Source organism: Hyperolius riggenbachi, chromosome 10, assembly GCF_040937935.1.
Source record: "Hyperolius riggenbachi isolate aHypRig1 chromosome 10, aHypRig1.pri, whole genome shotgun sequence".
Taxonomy (NCBI): domain Eukaryota; kingdom Metazoa; phylum Chordata; class Amphibia; order Anura; family Hyperoliidae; genus Hyperolius; species Hyperolius riggenbachi.
This window is the reverse complement of record NC_090655.1, coordinates 282,495,244-282,516,815: the sequence shown is the minus strand read 5'-3', so window position 1 is coordinate 282,516,815 and position 21,572 is coordinate 282,495,244. Positions and strand designations below refer to the sequence as shown.

At 46.3% G+C, this 21,572-nt stretch overlaps 2 protein-coding genes across 2 annotated transcripts in view; one reads left to right on the top strand and one right to left on the bottom strand.

The window, feature by feature from the left end:
* LOC137537252 (uncharacterized) overlaps positions 1-21,572 on the bottom strand; it is a 1,269,057-nt gene that overhangs the window by 475,264 nt on the left and 772,221 nt on the right. The window lies entirely within an intron of this gene.
* The window catches only part of LOC137535882 (uncharacterized), a 192,438-nt gene continuing 188,741 nt past the window's right edge, over positions 17,876-21,572 (top strand). Inside the window, 1 exon segment of the mRNA XM_068257760.1 lies at positions 17,876-17,953. Coding sequence (XP_068113861.1) covers positions 17,909-17,953 — 45 coding nt within the window. The 5' untranslated portion in view covers positions 17,876-17,908.

The following is a 21,572-nucleotide window of genomic DNA, read 5'->3' as shown; positions in this document are numbered from 1 at the left end:
CAGTCCTAGGCCGAAGAGGTCATAGCCTAGGGTCACAAAAACCTGTTTATTTGGGCAATTTCAATGGTGGCGAGTCTGACGTACATAAATCGCAGCAATGGCCGTTAGCAACGTCTGAATCTCACGAAATGTCTCATGCAGGTAGAAGAAATATTGTTAGACTTGGGCTCCAAAGATGGGTTCCCTACATCTCTGCAAACCAGAGTTACAGGGCTCCAAATTTGGTAAAATCCCCCATAGGCTTTAATTGGGCCTCCTATTTACAGTTCCAAAATCTCACATCTTTTCAAAGGGCAATTGCTCAGCAGTGGCAAATTTTCTAGCATTGTAGGGACCCTTAGGGGGAACATGACTGGTGAGTTTCGGGCCCCTAGGCCGAAGAGGTCATAGCCTAGGGTCACAAAAACCTGTTTATTTTGGCTATTTCAATGGTAGTGATGGTGACGTACATAAATCTCAGCCATGGCCGTTAGCAACGTCTGAATTTCACAAAATGTCTCATGCAGGTAGAAGACATATTGTTAGATTTGGATTCCAAAGATGGGGTCCCTACATCTCTGCAAACCAGAGTTACAGGGGTCCAAAATTGGTAAAATCCCCCATAGGATTTCATTGCCTCCCTATTTCACTTTCCAAAATCTCACATCTTTTCAAAGGGCAATGGCTCAGCAGTACCAAATTTTCTAGCATTGTAGGGACCCTTAGGGGGAACATGACTGGTGAGTTTCGGGCCTCTAGGCCGAAGAGGTCATAGCCTAGGGTCACAAAAACCTGTTTATTTGGGCTATTTCAATGGTAGTGATGGTGACGTACATAAATCTCAGCCATGGCCGTTAGCAACGTCTGAATTTCACGAAATGTCTCATGCAGGTAGAAGACATATTGTTAGACTTGGATTCCAAAGATGGGGTCCCTACATCTCTGCAAACCAGAGTTACAGGGCTCCAAAATTGGTAAAATCCCCCATAGGCTTTCATTGGGCCTCCTATTTACCGTTCCAAAATCTCACACCATTTCAAAGGGCAATGGCTCTGCAGTGGCAAAACTCACCAGTCATGTTCCCCCTAAGGGTCCCTACAATGCTAGAAAATTTGCCACTGCTGAGCAATTGCCCTTTGAAAAGACGTGAGATTTTGGAACTGTAAATAGGAGGCCCAATGAAAGCCTATGAGGGATTTTACCAATTTTGGAGCCCTGTAACTCTGGTTTGCAGAGATGTAGGGACCCCATCTTTGGAATCCAAGTCTAACAATATGTCTTCTACCTGCATGAGACATTTCGTGAAATTCAGACGTTGCTAACGGCCATGGCTGAGATTTATGTACGTCGCCATCACTACCATTGAAATAGCCCAAATAAACAGGTTTTTGTGACCCTAGGCTATGACCTCTTCGGCCTAGGGGCCCGAAACTCACCAGTCATGTTCCCCCTAAGGGTCCCTACAATGCTAGAAAATTTGGTACTGCTGAGCCATTGCCCTTTGAAAAGATGTGAGATTTTGGAAAGTGAAATAGGGAGGCAATGAAATCCTATGGGGGATTTTACCAATTTTGGACCCCTGTAACTCTGGTTTGCAGAGATGTAGGGACCCCATCTTTGGAATCCAAGTCTAACAATATGTCTTCTACCTGCATGAGACATTTCGTGAGATTCAGACGTTGCTAACGGCCATGGCTGAGATTTATGTACGTCACCATCACTACCATTGAAATAGCCAAAATAAACAGGTTTTTGTGACCCTAGGCTATGACCTCTTCGGCCTAGGGGCCCGAAACTCACCAGTCATGTTCCCCCTAAGGGTCCCTACAATGCTAGAAAATTTGGTACTGCTGAGCCATTGCCCTTTGAAAAGATGTGAGATTTTGGAAAGTGAAATAGGGAGGCAATGAAATCCTATGGGGGATTTTACCAATTTTGGACCCCTGTAACTCTGGTTTGCAGAGATGTAGGGACCCCATCTTTGGAATCCAAGTCTAACAATATGTCTTCTACCTGCATGAGACATTTCGTGAGATTCAGACGTTGCTAACGGCCATTGCTGCGATTTATGTATGTCAGACTCACCACCATTGAAATTGCCCAAATAAACAGGTTTTGTGACCCTAGGCTATGACCTCTTCGACCTAGGACTGCATTGAACGCGACCCACGCATTGTGCGCATTCTGGACAACACCAATTACTGGGTTTATACCCTTCTGGATCCACGGTACAAACACAATGTTCCAAAACTGCTTGAAGAAAGAGTCAGACAGGTCAAAATGGAAGAATACCAGCAGGCCCTTGTGGAGACTTTAGAGAGGAGATTGACATCCTCCCCCTCCTCTAGCCAGTTGTACGCCGACAGACTGACTTCCGCAAACCCAGGACGACCAGGAGGGCAGCAAACAACACAAGCCGCAGCTAGTGCCCAAAAGGGAATGGTATCGGCAGTGTCCTTGGAGTGGGAAAATTTTCTGACACCCATGCAGCAGCACACAGAACAGCAAGCGTGCAGATCCACCTCCAACACCGATCGCCTGGAGAAGATGGTCAAGGACTACATGTCAGATGGCGTAGCTGTGTTGAACAATCCATCTGCACCCTTCAACTATTGGGTATCGAAGCTAGACACCTGGCACAAACTGGCAATGTACGCAATAGAGGTGCTGGCTTGCCCGGCAGCCAGCGTTATGTCGGAACGCTGTTTCAGTGCTGCCGGAGGCATCGTCACAGATCGGCGGCGTATCCGCCTCTCCACAGAAAATGCAGACCGTCTGACTCAAATTAAAATGAATCAATCCTGGATTGGAAACGACTACGCAACACTCCCGGACCCCAACCAAGTAACATGAACAATGAACATCTGTGATGGGTTAGCGTTTCCGGTCCCTGTTTATTGAACCTCTCATCTGTATTACATTTATGACTGCATGGCGACAAAATGCAAATTGCTATCTGCACGCTTCTTGTCCTCATGCAAGGCCTGGGTTGTTGTGTCTCAAAGCGTGGCCTTCTCCTCCTGCGCCACCCTCCTCCTGTTCCATCACGTGTGCTGCTGCTGGGTTAGCGTTACCGGTCCCTTTTCCTGGAACCTCTTATATGTATTACATTTATGACTGCATGCCGACAAAAAGCATGTTACCTGTGCAAAGAAACATGACATTTTCCACATTTAAAAGACAGTTTTTCCTTTGAAACTTTACAATCAATTTTCTCAAAAACTATAAGCTCTTTTTCAAATATTTTTTTTCCTCTTGTACCCACTCCCAAGGTGCACATACCCTGTAAATTTGGGGTATGTAGCATGTAAGGAGGCTTTACAAAGCACAAAAGTTCGGGTCCCCATTGACTTCCATTATGTTCGGAGTTCGGGTCGAACACCCGAACATCGCGGCCATGTTCGGCCTGTTCGGCCCGAACCCGAACATCTAGGTGTTCGCCCAACACTAACCGAGGCACACTTGGGCTTTCTGGGTCACAGAGCACATCGGGGTACACCAGCACAGGAGAAACCTCAGGACATGTCGGGGAACTGCCAACCTCAGAGTCCGTCACGACAAGACCAAAACCAGAACCGGGCAGAAAATCATCACGAGTAGTGGTCACAAGCACTGGACTTTCAAAAGAAGACTCAGACTCAAATTCAGAAATTTCTGTGACTGCAATACCATTATTGACTATACATGCGTGAAGCTCCACCAGAGCTGCAAAGGTAGTCAGCACAACAGCAATGCCCACTGAAGTGGGTAAAACCTCAGACGGATCTGGGGGGCAGGAGATATCTCCTAGAAGTTCTGCACCCTTTAGGAGGGACTTGGAAACCTCCAAAACATCAACTAAGACCCCAGAAATGTCATTTTCCAAGTTTTCTAAGAAGGGTTCTGAAGTATCCATGTTACAGGGCTGAACATCAAATACCTCTTGCAGGCAGGGCAAATGTCCCAGGAATGGTTCCACCATAAACTGAGACTGAATTTCATCTTCATGAGGGGAATGTGCAGGTATATTTACTGGAACACACACTGACTCCTTAATCTCACTGCACCCAGAATTCAGCGTAGCAGTCAAACTAGCTTGCAACTCCAAAACTGCAGAAAAACAGGTGAAAATAGCAGCAATACCTAGACGAACCTCTAGGGGCAGTGCAGGAGATATTGTACAAGGCAATATTGACTCATCCAGAGTACAGGGTGGAGAGTCAGAGCTCTCTTCAAGGCAAGAAAGGGATTTCCAAATGTCAGTGTGATTGGACATCATATTGTTATTCATGGTACAGGGCAGGCTCAGAGAAACCTTCTCTGGAGCCAGCAAAGATGCTTCAGAGTCAGATTCGCAAAACCAAAGTGCTGTCTCACTCTTAGACTCGGCTAACGATGTCGAATCCGAGGAGACAGAACGCAAAATTTGCGAATTCAAGATCACTTTAGGTTGTGAAACCGACGCTTCCATAGCGCAAATCTCTGCGATCTGCGGAGCAGACTGCAAGGCGTTTAGGACAGAAACACTGGAGCAACTGTCATCAGGCCACACATCCTTGAGAAAACTGGCACATTCATGCTGATCACAATCTGCAGGAACATCTGAGAAACAGGCGTTAGATTGCATAGATTCAAACTGCACATAGTCAGGGGAGAATCTTTCAGGATCCGCACAGGAATCAACCACAGTGGTACACCCATTCATTTCAGAACGCACAATGTCAAGACTCACATGCTTTACCCCAGAAAGGCAGGAACAATCATCCGACAACGATGTCTCTTTATTGGGATCAATTGATTGGTGTGTGTGCAACTCATCCAAAATCATCTGCCACACATACAACACCGGATCCACAAAACACCTGTCACACTCATCAGAATCTATCAAAGTGTACACGGAATTGAGACAATCATTCAAGACATCTTCGCTTTTTGTGATGTAAAAATCACAAAAGGCTTTCCAATCAAAATCGAATTCCTCCATCAAGACCCCAATGTCCCATGAGGCAAATGGAGGTTCAAACAGGCCAGTATCCAGATAATCTCCATATGGGTGGAGTTCAGGAACCAAAACAGATTTTTTAACTGCTTTAATATAGTGCGCGATCCTACCTATAATAGGATCCACATAAGCTTTGGATTGGGGCAAAAAACCTGGAAAATGAGCAAAATCATTGCACACATCTTTAGGGAGTGTTTTATTCAGATGCTTGCGCTTTTTAATTTTTCCCCTTTTAGCCACTTTGCATGTCTGGTTAAATGCAAGAAACGTATCCAGGCAGTTCTCTTGCATCTGTTTAGAAGCAAAAGTGGCACGAGAAACATTGAACTGATTATCATACTGAATCGTTTTGCACATTTCAGACTTGACAGAAACAACCTCTTTATTTGTGGTTGCCATGGGCAACGAATCTTTTGACTGACAAGCCAAATCAGCAGACTGGCCTGCAAGCACCAACTCATTAACATATGATAATGACACAGAACTGTTGCAAAAGCTAATCTGATCAGCATCATGCTCTGCAGGAAAAAACTCATAGAAATGACCTGGCAGGGGAATTCTAAGCTTACGAAAAAATACATGACTCAGAAATCTGCGAGGGTTATGTCTCAGATTCACGTGTTTGGCACACTCATCCGCCCATACAAACAAATCATCCTGGAAAAGATTGTAAGCAATCTGACCAATCCAAGTGGAAATATTGGTGGCCTGAAATTCAGGATTTGCCAAGAATCTGAAACATTCTGATATAAACTCATCTCTGGTTTCAGAGTCCAGTATCTTAAACCTCTTAAAGACACAGGAGCCATATTTGACAAAATTGTACAAATCAGAAATTCCCTCTACACTGGCAATTTTGATTGGGCTGGTCACACTGTAACGGTTGTGGAATTCTCTCCGTGATCAGCGCACAAGGCGTTCGCTGACACTGCGGAAATCCTCCACAAGCGTGTAATTTGAGGAAACCCAGCAGAAGGTGCAATGCACCTGTAGAGGGAAATTCCTGTCGACAGGTGGAGCTGTGGAGTGCAGAGGAACAGCGCCTCTGCCCTACCACACACGCCAGACAGGAATTGTATGAAGGGAAGAAACGCAATCGCAAGAGAAGCGATTGAGAGTGAGCACAGAGACAGATTGTGTGTGTACCAAACTAGTCGCCAACCCGCGACGGTGCACACACCACAGCAGATATGAAGCAGGAACGCGATCGCGAGAAGTGCGATTGCCAGACGTGACACAAGGCTACAGCAAGGCGGAGCACGAGAGTAGCAAAGGCACAGCAAATCATACAATGAGGAGATAAGGAAAATAACAAACGCTAACTGAACGCAAACACCGCACTCATTCGCAACAGTGCACGCGTTCATGCGCGGTCTCCACGTGATAAGCACAATAGAGACAAGCACGCCTAACTAACCACAGACAGACAAACATAAAACAGAGGATGCGAGTGCTTGCTTAACGGTTACCTCACCAAGCCTCCAGCAAGCGTTTGTAGCAGACAAGACAGACACACGAAAACAGAGACAAGCGAGAGCTAGGATCCACAGCACTAGCGAAAAGAGGCCAGTGCGATCCAGGGAGATAGAGAGAGGAGATAGCTGGTGGCAACCGCTGCTCCAGCTATACTCCAAGAACAAAGATCAGCACGACTTCCTGTCGGCCACCGCAGGGACAGGACAATCGCAACAGACAAGCAAAACAGATATGCAATTCTAACTGCACTAAGGAAATCTGCCTAAGTGCAGTCCCAGGAATTACTCTAAGCTATCTTCAAACAATGAGCAAGGCTGACACTCTCCAGAGTGTTTCACAGGACTAACCCTTATGACCAGCGAAGGTCTGTGATATCACATGGTATATATAGGGCAAGCCCACAATGGATGTGGCTAAGCAATCTGCATGACAAACATATGCAAATCCCTCAGCAGCAAGCTGTAGAACTGACAAAAGGTCTCTCTTAAAGAGACCTGCAGAATGCAGACCTGAACAGTGGTCAAAAGGCTGCCTGCCTGCGCAGGCAGCCGTGCGGATCCTCACAATATGGCTTTAAATCAGCAAAGGGAGGAGCATGCAAATGTAAAAGGAATGCTGGGACTATTTCAATGAAAGTTTGAACAGCCGCCCACTATCATCTGACGAAGGCTGGTGGGCGGCCGATACTAGTGATGCGCAGAGCAGAGCGGTGATGTCACTTCCAGTTCCCCGACGGCTGAGGTGTATACACGCTGGGAATGGAGTAACCGAGCGGCAGGTTTGTGGGCAGTTGGGACGGTGCAGCGCGGAGTGGATGGAGCACGAGCGGGGAGCATAACGAAAGGACTGTGACACAGACCCAAGCTGAGTGAGGCTTACGCAGATGAGGTGGTGAGAGCCCTCAGCGGCAATCTTTGCTTGTTGCTTTGCATGTGCTAACGCTGTGGATGAGACTAACCACAAGCGCTTACTGAGCAAGTCCAAAACGCAACCTGCCAGCAGGAGGAACATTGTCCCCAAGTGTATCAATACAGTATACTGCAACCACATGTGGGAACTTGTAATACCGGAGCAGCAATGAGAATTGTTTGCTATCAGCAGACAGCGTGTGTTACTCCCGGGAGTTTAAAGGACTTCCTCACATGTGTGTGTGCGGGGGTGCAGTGGGAACTGAATGTGTGGCACAGCCGGCTGTGAGTCAGCTTAGGAGGGACACTGCAGATCTGCTCTTTTAATGGGTTGTGGGGCATTTTGTACAAGCTATTTGGAATAAAGTGAATATGTTTAGTAGACAGTGGCGTATTGGAATTTTACAGCTCCACTTTAAAGCATCTGAATGACTTTTATTTATATTTGCTGAAAAATCTATGTATCTCTTTTGAATGCTGAATGTACATATGGTGGTGTGCTCTAACATATTGACAGTATACAGGAACAAAGTCTGAAGAAGGCTTATTAGCAGAAAGCTTACTCTTTTTCTTTTAAAGAGGATCTGTAACATGAAAAGATCCCCTGGGGGGTACTCACCTCGAGTGGGGGAAGCCTCCGGATCCTAATGAGGCTTCCCACGCCGTCCTCCATCCGTCAGGGGTCTCGCTGCAGCCCTCCGTGGAGTCCGGGCAGCGGTGACGTCAATATTTACCTTCCTGGCTCTTGCGCAGGCGCTCTGACGGCTGTCGGCTCCGAACTACACGGAAATACCCGATCGCCGTCGGATCTGCTCTACTGCGCAGGCGCAAGTTTCCTGCGCCTGCGCAGTAGAGTGGACCCGAATGAGATCGGGTATTTCCGTGTAGTTCGGAACGGAAAGCCGCCACAGCGCCCCCGCTGGAGCCAGCAAAGGTAAATATTGAACTGACAGTCGGCACAGTCGCCGGCTGTTCGGAGGGCTGCGGCGAGACCCCCGTGGGACAGAGGACGGCGTGGGAAGCCTCATTAGGATCCGGAGGCTTCCCCCACCCGAGGTGAGTACCCCCCAGGGGATTTTTTTAATGTTACAGAGTCTCTTTAAGCCAATAAATGGTATCATCCTGATTCAAAACTCTCTGCTTTCGCTGATGGCTAAGATGATACAATGCTCTACTGCTACAGGAAAGCAGAAGGATGCCAAACCATACACACTAGCATAGAGGTAGTGACAGCTCAGGTGTCCTTTAAAGTGACAGATTAGCAATAAACAAACAGCATTTTTTTTCTGCAGTTCTCATAGATGGTAGGAGCTGAAGGACAGAAAATGATCCAGGAAAGAGTTAACTGAAACAGACAAGAGATCACTGCTAGCTAGGAAAAAAAAGAGAAACATAAATTAGGATTAGATAAAGTAATTAAAGACTGCTGGGGTCAGTGTCAAAGCTGTAAAAGAGGTGACTAGCAGAGCTCACTGATGTTTGGGAATGCCTGCATTAAAACTCAGCAGAGCTTAGCTCTATCTGCTTTGTAATGTAAATCTCTGGTATTTCTCACATCGATCTGGATGTCTATCATACAGATTATCAGGTAAGTTATGATTGATCCTGATTGTTATAACACACCAGGAAATGTGAGAGAGAGAAGCAGGGATTGGGGAAGTCTGGAATTCAGCTATTAGCGCAGAGCAGGGTGCTGGCTGGCTGCGCTGCGGGACCAGAAGAGATGAATTACTTTGACATATGACCTCTTCTCTCTCCAAGTCATGCCGCCCTTCTTATCTTATCTGATTTTATCGCCCTAGGCCGTGGCCTTTTCTGGCCTTCCCAGAAATCCGGCCCTGGTGACCGCGATACTTCACTGGCGTGGCTGCTACTACATTAGAGTAGCGTGTGAGCGCTGTATTTAAGGCACGATGCTGCCATTTAACTCACGCTGCTGTAGCAACACTGGTAATGAATCAACCCCTTTGTGTTTTCTCCTAAAAGAACCTTGTGGTTTGGCCACTAGTGAGGGGGCCGCTGGTTGGCAGTCCTTTGGTTGTTTTTGGGGGGTCTAGGTTTCCCCCTCCCCTGTTTGGGGCGGGCCCACTGGGAATCAAACTCTGATTGGGACTCATCCCTGGTGTCTGTTGCTGTTGATTCCCCCTCCTGTCTCAGCCCTTCTATCTCTCCAATTGTGTACTTTCCCCCACTCTGAAATCCTCCGTATCTTTCTGAAAGTTTTGTGTTGTTTTTTTTTTTTGCATTTCATGTTAATGCAAAGACATTTTATTCTGTAATTTATTTTCACATTTCCCAACATTGGGCTGTGTTTTGTGTTACAAGGTTGCCTGCTGCTCCTCACACAGTTTACTAGACCCACGATCAGCTCTCTTTTGTTTCTGATCTCTGAGCTCCATCAGCTCTAAAGCACATTTTGTCTTTAGCCTCCCTGGTGGTAGAGTTGAGCTGAAATTTTCGTAATTTCGCATTACTATAATTACGCATGCGAAATTTGCGATTACGATGCGAAATTAGCGTAGCGAAATTGCCATTAAAATCGTAATTGAAAATACCGTAAGCGTAATTTTTAACGTGAAATTTCGCGTTTCGTTCATGCCGTAATTTCGCATTAAACGCTACCGTAATTTCGCGTTAAACCGTAACGCTCCGTATAATATAAAAAAGCCGCCGACTTTAAGGGTTAATAGCAAAGCCCCCTTAAATGCTAAGAGCCTCAAATTTGGAGAATATATTAAGGAGATCAGGAGGAATAAGAGGAAAATTTTTTTTTTCAAAAAGACCTTATAGTTTTTGAGAAAATCGATGTTAAAGTTTCAAAGTAAAAATGTATACATTTAAAAACCCGCCGACTTTAACGGTTAATAGCAAAGCCTGCTTAAAGTTTAGGAACACCAAATTCCTAGGGTATATTAAGGGGATCAGTGGGAATAAGAGGAAACAAAATTTTTTCAAAAAGACCTTATAGTTTTTGAGAAAATCGATTTTTAAGTTTCAAGGACAAAAATGTCTTTTAAATGCGGAAAATGTCAGTTTTTTTTGCACAGGTAACAATAGTGTATTATTTTCATAGATTCCCCCAAGTGGGAAGAGTTTTACTTACTTCGTTCTGAGTGTGGGAAATATAAAAAAAAACGACGTGGGGTCCCCCCTCCCAGACCTCTTTAACCCCTTGTCCCCCATGCAGGCTGGGATAGCCAGAATGCGGAGCACCGGCCGCGTGGGGCTCCGCACCCTGACTATACCAGCCCGCATGGTCCATGGATTGGGGGGTCTCGGAAGGGGAGTGGCAGCCAAGCTTTCCCCTCCCCCTCCGAGCCCTTGTCCAATCCAAGGACAAGGGGCTCTTCTCCACCTCCGATGGGCGGTGGAGGTGGAGGCCGCGATTTCCTGGGTGGGGGGTTCATGGTGGAATCTGGGAGTCCCCTTTAAAAAGGGGTCCCCCAGATGCCCACCCCCCCTCCCAGGAGAAATGAGTATAGAGGTACTTGTACCCCTTACCCATTTCCTTTAAGAGTTAAAAGTAAATAAACACACAAACACATAGAAAAAGTATTTTAATTGAACAAAAAACATAACCACGAAAAAAGTCCTTTAATATTCTTAATTAACCATTAATACTTACCTGTCCCTTTAAATAAATGATCCCACGCAATATCCTCGGAAATGTTCTATCAGTTACAATGTAACAAAGTTATTACAATGTAACAACTTTGTTACATTGTAACTACGCCGCACCCGACGTCACTCACCGCCGCCGCCGCCACCGCGTCTGTGCTGCAGGACCTGACAGAGCTCTGAGCTATAGCTCAGAGCTCTCGAAAGCATCTTTGTATTTGGGCTCCAAGGAGCCCCATTGGTCCTTAGCAGACCAATGGGGTTCCTTCTGATTTGAAGGAACCCCATTGGTCTGCTAAGGACCAATGGGGCTCCTTGGAGCCCAAATACAAAGATGCTTTAGAGAGCTCTGAGCTATATAGCTCAGAGCTCTGTCGGGTCCGTGCAGGACGCTAAGTCCCCGCCGGCTCCGCTGCCCTCACCGCCTCTCCCACATGTCACCCACATGTCACCCACATGTGGGTGACATGTGGGTGACAGATGTGGGCGGGGTGGACAGCGGGAGCTGCGGGGACTTAGCGTCCTGCACGGACGCGTATGCGGAGGCTGAGCGGCGAGTGGCGTCGGGTGCGGCGTAGTTACAATGTAACAAAGTTGTTACATTGTAATAACTTTGTTACATTGTAACTGATAGAACATTTCCGAGGTTATTGCGTAGGATCATTTATTTAAAGGGACAGGTAAGTATTAATGGTTAATTAAGAATATTAAAGGACTTTTTTCGTGGTTATGTTTTTTGTTCAATTAAAATACTTTTTCTATGTGTTTGTGTGTTTATTTACTTTTAACTCTTAAAGGAAATGGGTAAGGGGTACAAGTACCTCTATACTCATTTCTCCTGGGAGGGGGGGTGGGCATCTGGGGGACCCCTTTTTAAAGGGGACTCCCAGATTCCACCATGAACCCCCCACCCAGGAAATTGCGGCCTCCACCTCCACCGCCCATCGGAGGTGGAGAAGAGCCCCTTGTCCTTGGATTGGACAAGGGCTCGGAGGGGGAGGGGAAAGCTTGGCTGCCCCTCCCCTTCCGAGACCCCCCAATCCATGGACCATGCGGGCTGGTATAGTCAGGGTGCGGAGCCCCACGCGGCCGGTGCTCCGCATTCTGGCTATCCCAGCCTGCATGGGGGACAAGGGGTTAAAGAGGTCTGGGAGGGGGGACCCCACGTCGTTTTTTTTTTTATATTTCCCACACTCAGAACGAAGTAAGTAAAACTCTTCCCACTTGGGGGAATCTATGAAAATAATACACTATTGTTACCTGTGCAAAAAAACTGACATTTTCCGCATTTAAAAGACATTTTTGCCCTTGAAACTTAAAAATCGATTTTCTCAAAAACTATAAGGTCTTTTTGAAAAAAAATTTTTCCTCTTATTCCCACTGATCCCCTTAATATACCCTAGGAATTTGGTGTTCCTAAACTTTAAGCAGGCTTTGCTATTAACCGTTAAAGTCGGCGGGTTTTTAAATGTATACATTTTTACTTTGAAACTTTAACATCGATTTTCTTAAAAACTATAAGGTCTTTTTGAAAAAAATTTTTTCCTCTTATTCCTCCTGATCTCCTTAATATATTCTCCAAATTTGAGGCTCTTAGCATTTAAGGGGGCTTTGCTATTAACCCTTAAAGTCGGCGGCTTTTTTATATTATACGGAGCGTTACGGTTTAACGCGAAATTACGGTAGCGTTTAATGCGAAATTACGGCATGAACAAATAACCATTGTAATGCGAAAATTACGCGAAAATTACGCTTACGCGAAATTTCGCGAAAATTACGCTTACGCGAAATTTCGCGAAATCCTTCTTCATTACGATTATGTACTTACGGCCATAATCGTAATTACACTAATTACGCGAAATTTCGCGAAATCGTAATTAGGTCATTACGCTCATCTCTACCTGGTGGTATGATTGGTATGATTCTTTCTAGATTTCAGGGTCTAAAAGTGGTGCAATTTTTTTGTATGCCTTTAGATCCTAAAACCTGGAAAAAGTCATGCTGCTAGGGAGATCTGCAGCAGCCCCAGCACTCACCTCTCTGGAATCCAGCGCTGCAGTTTTCTCTCCGTCCTCCAGGTGGCGCTGTAACCCTGTAGTGAGATTGCTGGCTGTCGTCATGACGACAGATGGCGATCTCACCAAGGGGAAGCAGAGCCTTGGAGGAGAGGAAGAAGAATGGCGGCCGATGTCGGGATCTCCCGGGAGGTGAGTAAAAACGCCGCTGTGCACATTGCTCTGCATAGACCTCCCGAGTTCAGCTCGGGGTTACCGCTCCTGGCTTGTTTTTTCCACCCCGAGCTGAACTCATGATTACCGCTAAGGAGGTTACCTTTTAAGTTTGAAAGACGTCTTTAATACCCACTTGTGGATCCTGGACGTGAGGCTCCTGTCCTGTAGTAAAAGCTGCTGCCGCAATTGTGTGCGTAATCATTCACATAAAGCTAAGCGGGAAAAGAAGTGTTCTGGATAAACACCCTCAGAGCGTTGTCTTCAGAGGGACCAACAAGTGGAGCTTGTGCTCTGATTTTCTGGGCCAACCCCCCCCCCCCCCCCCCCCCATTCACTATATGATGGTCGTGTTACGGTTCTTTTGCCTACTATATATATTATGGTTACTTCTGATAGAAGAATGTGCATGTTCTTACCATAATGTCAGGAACCAGCCCCATATAAGCAACATGCTACTCTGTATATTATTGTGCTTACCCCCATGTATTGCTATGTTCTGCATGACTGTACAATAATCACCATGTATACCACCGCAAGCACTTCAGGCTCATTCACACTACAGGCGTTTTTGTGATTTTTTTTTTTTAAGCGTTGTCGATTTTTCAAAATCACCCTGAAAGCGCTTCTGCAATGATTCTCTATGAGAGAGTTCACATCTGAGTGGTTCGTTTCCGATCTGCTCAGAAAAGTGCTGCATGGACCATTTACGGGGCGGTTTTGCCACAGTGGAAAGGGTATTGGTTGAAAAGGGCGCCTGAGCTGCCTGTATGAAAAGGGCGCCGCCATAGACATCAATGTTATTTCCGGAAATATGGGTTACAAGGTGTAGAAAAGGGCGCCCGAGTTTTGATATGGGCTACACCAGGCGCCTTTTTTGTAGCCAAAGTTTTTATATGGGCTACAAGCACTGGAAGCCAAATTATTTCATTCCCCCACTATCCATGGCGGCCTGGAGGGGGAATAGTAATTAACACATCCCAGAGGTTTTTTTTGTAGCTGAAGTTTATATGGGCTACACCAGGCGCCTTTTTTTGTAGCCAAAGTTTATATGGGCTACACCAGGCGCCTTTTTTGTAGCCGAAGTTTATATGGGCTACACCAGGCGCCTTTTTTTGTAGCCGAAGTTTATATGGGCTACACCAGGCGCCTTTTTTTGTAGCCGAAGTTTATATGGGCTACACCAGGCGCCCTTTTTGTAGCTGAAGTTTATGTGGGCTACACCAGGCGCCTTTTTCTGTAGCCGAAATTGGTATATATGGGCTCCACCAGGCGCCCTTTTTTACAGGCGCCCTTTTCATATAAACCCGTGGAAAGTGTGAGGAAATCGCAAAACACTTTTAAAAGCGCTTTGCATAGCAATTTCCCAGCGCTTTTAAGAATAAATACATTATATTTATTCTTTTCCGGTTCAAAGAGTTCACTTCATGACTGACGTCAGGAAGTGAAAAAACAAATCGCTCTGCAAAACCACTTAGAGAAGCGCTTTCATAAATAATGCAGCGCTCAGAAATCACCGGAAATCGCAAAAAAAAAGCATAAAAAAAGGCCAACGCAAACATTAATGCTATCGTAACGCAATGTGAACAAGGCCTTACAGTTTACTGTTAAAGTACACCTGAGGTGATGTGTGACATAATGAGATAGACATGTGTATGTACAGTGCCAAGCACACAAATAACTGTGTTGTGTTCCTTTTTTTCTTTCTCTGTCTGAAAGAGTTAAAGGGGAACTGAAGAGAGAGGTATATGGAGGCTGCCATGTTTATTTCCTTTTAAGCAATACCAGTTGCCTGGCAGCCCTGCTGATCCTCTGCCTCTAATACTATTAGCCACAGCCCCTGAACAAGCATGCAGCAGATCAGGTGTTTCAGACTTTAAAGTCAGATCTGACAAGACTAGCTGCATGCTTGTTTCTGGTGTTAGTCAGATACTACTGCCGAGAAATAGACCAGCAGGGCTGCCAGGCAACTGGTATTGATTAAAAGGAAATAAATATGGCAGCCTCCGTATACCTCACTTAAGTTCCCCTGTAAATATCAACTATGTCAGGGCCCGTTTCCACTATCGCGGAAACGGCCGCGATTTCGGAGAGTTTCCCCGCAGGCGAATCGCGCGGGGAAACTCTCCCATAGGGGAACATTGCGCCGCGGCCGAATCGCTTGCGTGAGCGATTTGGCCGGTGCTGCCTTCAGAATTCACTGCGGCGGCTGAGAATCCCATAGCCGTGCATGGCACGGCTGATGGGATTCACCTGCGATCCCGCCCACCCGCTCAGTGCCGGCGTGCGTCTGTGAGACGCACGCCGCACAAGTGGAAACGGGCCCTAAGTGGCCGACTCAGACAGGAAGTGACTACAGTGTGACCCTCACTGATAAGAAATTCCAACTATAAAACACTTTCCTAGCAGAATATGGCTTCTGAGAGCAGGAAAGAGATAGAAAAGGTGAAGAGTTCTTAGATTTTAGCTCTGGCATACTTCAATGAATGTGTCATTGAGCAAAAACAATAAAATAGTTAAAACTTGAAAAGCAAATTTAAACATAAAATAAAACTGTGGAATATCTTAAAAAGTCATTTTTAGGAGACGGTAGATAGAAACAATCATTTATTTCATTCATTTATTTTCACTTCAGGTGTCCCTTAAGGTGGCCACACAGCATTCAAAAATGTTTTATGTATTTCTTTTCAATTCACGGAGTACAATTCATTTTTCTGATTGATTGTAACATTTCAAAAAATCTGACTGATGCGTCACACACGTTTAATTTTCTCCCAATTATGAAAAAAAAAATTGCATCTATAATTCAAGAAATTGACAATCTACCATACACCATTCACATTTCATAAATATTGATGAGAAAAATCCAACACTTCTGATTTGACTTTTATTGAAAAAAAATAATAGAAATTTGATCAGAAATCTTGAACATATTAAAAGAAAAAAAGTTCTGTACAATCATTTGTATGGAATTGTTGTAAAATCGGATCATTTTTTATTGTATGGTGTGTGGCTACCTTTAGTCCGTTAGGCCTTGTTCACATCATAAATCGCAATCGATGACGCCAGCGTTTTGATATTTTGTGCACAATTTCTTTAGCCACTGCCGGTGCTTACCTGCGTGGTATTTTTTTTGGTAAAGCTCTTTTCTGAGCGCTTTTGCTGAGTGATTCATTTTTTCCCTTCCTGACATCAGTCTCTTTCCCCTGGAAATGAATAAATACAATGCATTTATTCATGAAAGCGCTGGGGAAATTGCTATACAAAGCACTTTGCGATTTCCCTATACTTTCCATTGAGCCAAAACGCTCAGAAAATGGTACAGGCAGCGCTTTGGTGAGCGGATCAGAATTGAACCGCTCATATGTGAACACTCTCATAGGGAATCATACATTAGTTAAGTTAATTAAAATAGATAATATAATATAGGTAATACAATCAATCAACCTGTTTCAAAAGAACAGCCAATTGTTTGTGATTTTATGGGGGCAGCCATCTTTTTGGTTGAAAGGAGATGACAGGGAGCATGAGACACAGTTCTAACTGTCCTGTGTGCTGATCACCCCTCCCAGCTGCGTGCGCTAGGCTTCAAATCTCAAATTCAAAAGTAAAACAAACAAATTTGCACCAAAACAGCAGAAGGAGAACAACAACACCAGAAATCCCATCATGCATTGCACAGCATCAGGGGGGAAATGCCCGGGCAGTTTTCTTCTGTGAAGCTAAAAATGGGGCTTGGGTAAGAAAAACAAAGTTCTGATGCTGTGAAACTGTTAAAGAAACACCAAGCCTTTTCAGTGCTGCTGAGTAGATTTTTAGTCTGGAGGTTCACTTTAAAAACAAACAAAAAAATTCTTATTATTTATATAGTGCTAACATCTTCCGCAGCGCTGTACACAGTATATCGTCTTGTCACTAACTGTCCCTCAGAGGCGCTCGCCGCTCACAATCTAATTCCCTACCATAGTCCTATGCATTTATTGTTTAGTGTATGTGTTGCAGTCTAGGGCCAATTTAAGAGGGAGCCAATTAACCTATCCATATGTTTTTGGGAAGCAGGAGGAAATCAGAGTGCCCAGAGAAAACCCACGCAGACACGGGGAGAACATACAAACTCCTTGCAGATGCTGACCTGGCTGGAATATGAACCGGGGACCCAGCGCTGCAAGGCAAGAACGCTAACCGCTATGCCACCGTGCAGCCCGTGGGGGCCTCCTGATGGACATCTACAGGTGTTCTGTGTTTCACATCCATATGCTACAGACATGTAAAGACATTTTAGTACATAACTACTTCTGCCTGCAGAGGTCATCTATAGGCGTTATTTTCTCCCCCACATTACTGAGCCATGGACATGTAAACGTGTTTTATATAAAGTTTTTTTTACTTTACGTGCAATTCTGACAACTGACCACTAGATGGCAGCAGAGTTCTATTTAATTACGTTTGTGTATTTTGCAGCCTTATGTTCACCACATAATTGTGATTTGAATATGTCCCTGTGTACAGAGAGATATAAATCTCCTATACATCTGATAACTGCCCACACTACATGACTCTACATAGTAAGGGCAGATAGTACTATGTATGGATACCTCTTGCCAGTCTCCAAAATGGCGACTACAGCCTCACATATGCATGTATGATGTCATGATGCCACGCCCACTGGCTGCCATTACCCAGAAGTCCCTGAGAGTTTGTGTGCTGTACACAGAGCCATGGCAGATGCAGAGGTGCCCAATCATGAGATTCCATTGTTACAGGTAAGCCTGATTCATTTATCACCCGCACCCCAGCACCTTCTACTCCTGATGGGCATTATAGCACACCTGAAGTGATATGGAGGCTGACATTTATTTCCTTGAACCACTTGGGGACTGTAGTGTTAAACCCCCTAAAGACCAGGTCATTTTTTGCTTAATTGGTCACTGCAGCTTTAAGGCCTAGCTGCAGGGCCGCACAACTCAGCACACAAGAGATCCCCCCCCCCCCTCCCTTTTCTCTCCACTAATAGGCTTCAGCCTATGAGAGCCGATCGCTGTCCTGTGTCCCAGGGGGACAGGCATGTCACACGGCTGTCCCCAGTACAGTGCTGCTGTAGTTCGCAGCGCTGTATACGGTAATTAGACGGCGGTGTTGCCATCTAGCAGTCTTTGAGCAGCAATGGTGGAGATGCACACACAATCTCCTGCAAGCCACTGCTCTTACGCCAATCGGTGTGACGCGGTCAGCAAGCAGTTAAACAAGGCAAGCAGAGGCATGACTACAAATCATGAGGCCCCTCCCAATGCTCACACCCCTCCTCTTGGTGTATTTCATGGCCAGGGAGCCCATCTCACAAGAGTCATACAACAAGTGTGCCCATCCTGATCGTCACACCCATAACCAGTGTAGCCACAAACACCCCTGATCTGTAGTATAGTCCCCTGTACTGGAGGAGGGGAAGGGTAGCAGTTGGGCGGAGCTAGTCTACTTTAGGGGACTCAGCAGGAAACCTCATAGGGAAATCTAGCTAACGTGATTGGGTGGACGGCATGCTCTTGAGCTTCTAGGTTTCAGATAGGTTGTAATAAACTACACCCACCCTATTCAGCCAATCACAATGCTTTGTACAGGAAAGGGTGCTGTGATTGGAAAACTGTTGCCTATGAGCTTTCCTGCTGGGTCCCCTAAAGTAGACTAGCTCCGTTGGGGCCCCCCTGCGATCGAAGGGGCTGCTCCTCTCTAGTTATTACCCTTATGCACCATTCCCCACCCTTCCCCAGTATAGTCATGTCCCCCCTGTGTCCCCCAGCATTGCCATTATCCCCCACTATATAATGTCCCCCACCCCAGTAATGCCATTTCTTTCGCAGTATAGCCATGTCCCCCGTATTGCCATTATTCTCCAGTATGTAATGTCCCCCACCCCAGTAATGCCATTACTCCCCCAGTATAGCCATGTTCCCCTGTGTCCCCAGCATTGCCATTATACTCCAGTATGTAATGTCCCCCACCCCAGTAATGCCATTTCTTTCCCAGTATAGCCATGTACCCCCTGTGTGCCCCAGCATTGCCATTATCCTCCAGTATGTAATGTCCCCCACCCCAGTAATGCCATTTCTTCCCCAGTATAAGTATGTCCCCCCTCTGTTCCCCAGCATTGCCATTATACTCCAGTATGTAATGTCCCCCACCCCAGTAATGCCATTTCTCCCCCAGTATAGCCATGTCCCCCCTTTGTACCCCAGCATTGCCATTATCCTCCAGTATGTAATGTCCCCCACCCCAGTAATGCCATTTCTTCCCCAGTATAGCCATGTCCCCCCGTGTCCCCAGCATTGCCATTATCCTCCAGTATGTAATGTCCCCCACCCCAGTAATGCCATTTCTTCCCCTGTATAGCCATGTCCCCCCCCCCCTGTGTCCCCCAGCATTGCCATTATACTCCAGTATGTAATATCCACCACCCCAGTAATGTCATTTCTCCCCCAGTATAGCCATGTCTCCCCTGTGTCCCCCAGCATTGCCATTATCCTCCAGTATGTAATGTCCCCCACCCCAGTAATGCCATTTCTCATCCAGTATAGCCATGTCCCCCTGTGTCCCCCAGCATTGCCATTATCCTCCAGTATATAATGTCCCCCACCCCAGTAATGCCATTTCTCCCCCAGTATAGCCATGTCCCCCTGTGTCCCCAGCATTACCATTATCCTCCAGTATATAATGTCCCCCACCCCAGTAATGCCATTTCTCCCCAGTATAGCCATGTTCCCCTGTGTCCCCCAGCATTGCCATTATCCTCCAGTATGTAATGTCCCTCACCCCAGTAATGCCATTTCTTTCCCAGTATAGCCATGCCCCCCCTGTGTCCCCCAGCATTGCCATTATCCTCCAGTATGTAATGTCCCCCAGCCCAGTAATGCCATTTCTCCCCCAGTATAGCCATGTCCCCCTGTGTCCCCAGCATTGCCATTATCCTCCAGTATATAATGTCCCCCACCCCAGTAATGCCATTTCTCCCCCAGTATAGCCATGTCCCCCTGTGTCCCCAGCATTACCATTATCCTCCAGTATATAATGTCCCCCACCCCAGTAATGCCATTTCTCCCCAGTATAGCCATGTTCCCCTGTGTCCCCCAGCATTGCCATTATCCTCCAGTATGTAATGTCCCTCACCCCAGTAATGCCATTTCTTTCCCAGTATAGCCATGCCCCCCCTGTGTCCCCCAGCATTGCCATTATCCTCCAGTATGTAATGTCCCCCACCCCAGTAATGCCATTTCTCCCCCAGTATAGCCATGTCCCCCTGTGTCCCCAGCATTGCCATTATCCTCCAGTATATAATGTCCCCCACCCCAGTAATGCCATTTCTCCCCCAGTATAGCCATGTCCCCCTGTGTCCCCAGCATTGCCATTATCCTCCAGTATATAATGTCCCCCACCCCAGTAATGCCATTTCTCCCCAGTATAGCCATGTTCCCCTGTGTCCCCAGCATTGCCATTATCCTCCAGTATGTAATATCCCCCACCCCAGTAATGCCATTTCTCCCCAGTATAGCCATGTTCCCCTGTGTCCCCAGCATTGCCATTATACTCCAGTATGTAATGTCCCCCACCCCAGTAATGCCATTTCTTTCCCAGTGTAGCCATGTCCCCCCTGTGTCCCCCAGCATTGCCATTATCCTCTAGTATGTAATGTCCCCACCCCAGTAATGCCATTTCTTTCCCAGTATAGCCATGTCCCCCTGTGTCCCCCAGCATTGCCATTATACTCCAGTATGTAATGTCCCCCACCCCAGTAATGCCATTTCTTTCCCAGTATAGCCATGCCCCCCTGTGTCCCCCAGCATTGCCATTATCCTCCAGTATGTAATGTCCCCCACCCCAGTAATGCCATTTCTTTCCCAGTATAGCCATGTCCCCCTGTGTCCCCAGCATTGCCATTATCCTCCAGTATATAATGTCCCCCACCCCAGTAATGCCATTTCTCCCCAGTATAGCCATGTTCCCCTGTGTCCCCAGCATTGCCATTATACTCCAGTATGTAATGTCCGCCACCCCAGTAATGCCATTTCTTTCCCAGTATAGCCATGTCCCCCTGTGTCCCCCAGCATTGCCATTATACTCCAGTATGTAATGTCCCCCACCCCAGTAATGCCATTTCTTTCCCAGTATAGCCATGCCCCCCTGTGTCCCCCAGCATTGCCATTATCCTCCAGTATGTAATGTCCCCCACCCCAGTAATGCCATTTCTTTCCCAGTATAGCCATGTCCCCCCTGTGTCCCCCAGCATTGCCATTATCCTCCAGTATGTAATGTCCCCCACCCCAGTAATGCCATTTCTTTCCCAGTATAGCCATGTCCCCCCTGTGTCCCCCAGCATTGCCATTATCCTCCAGT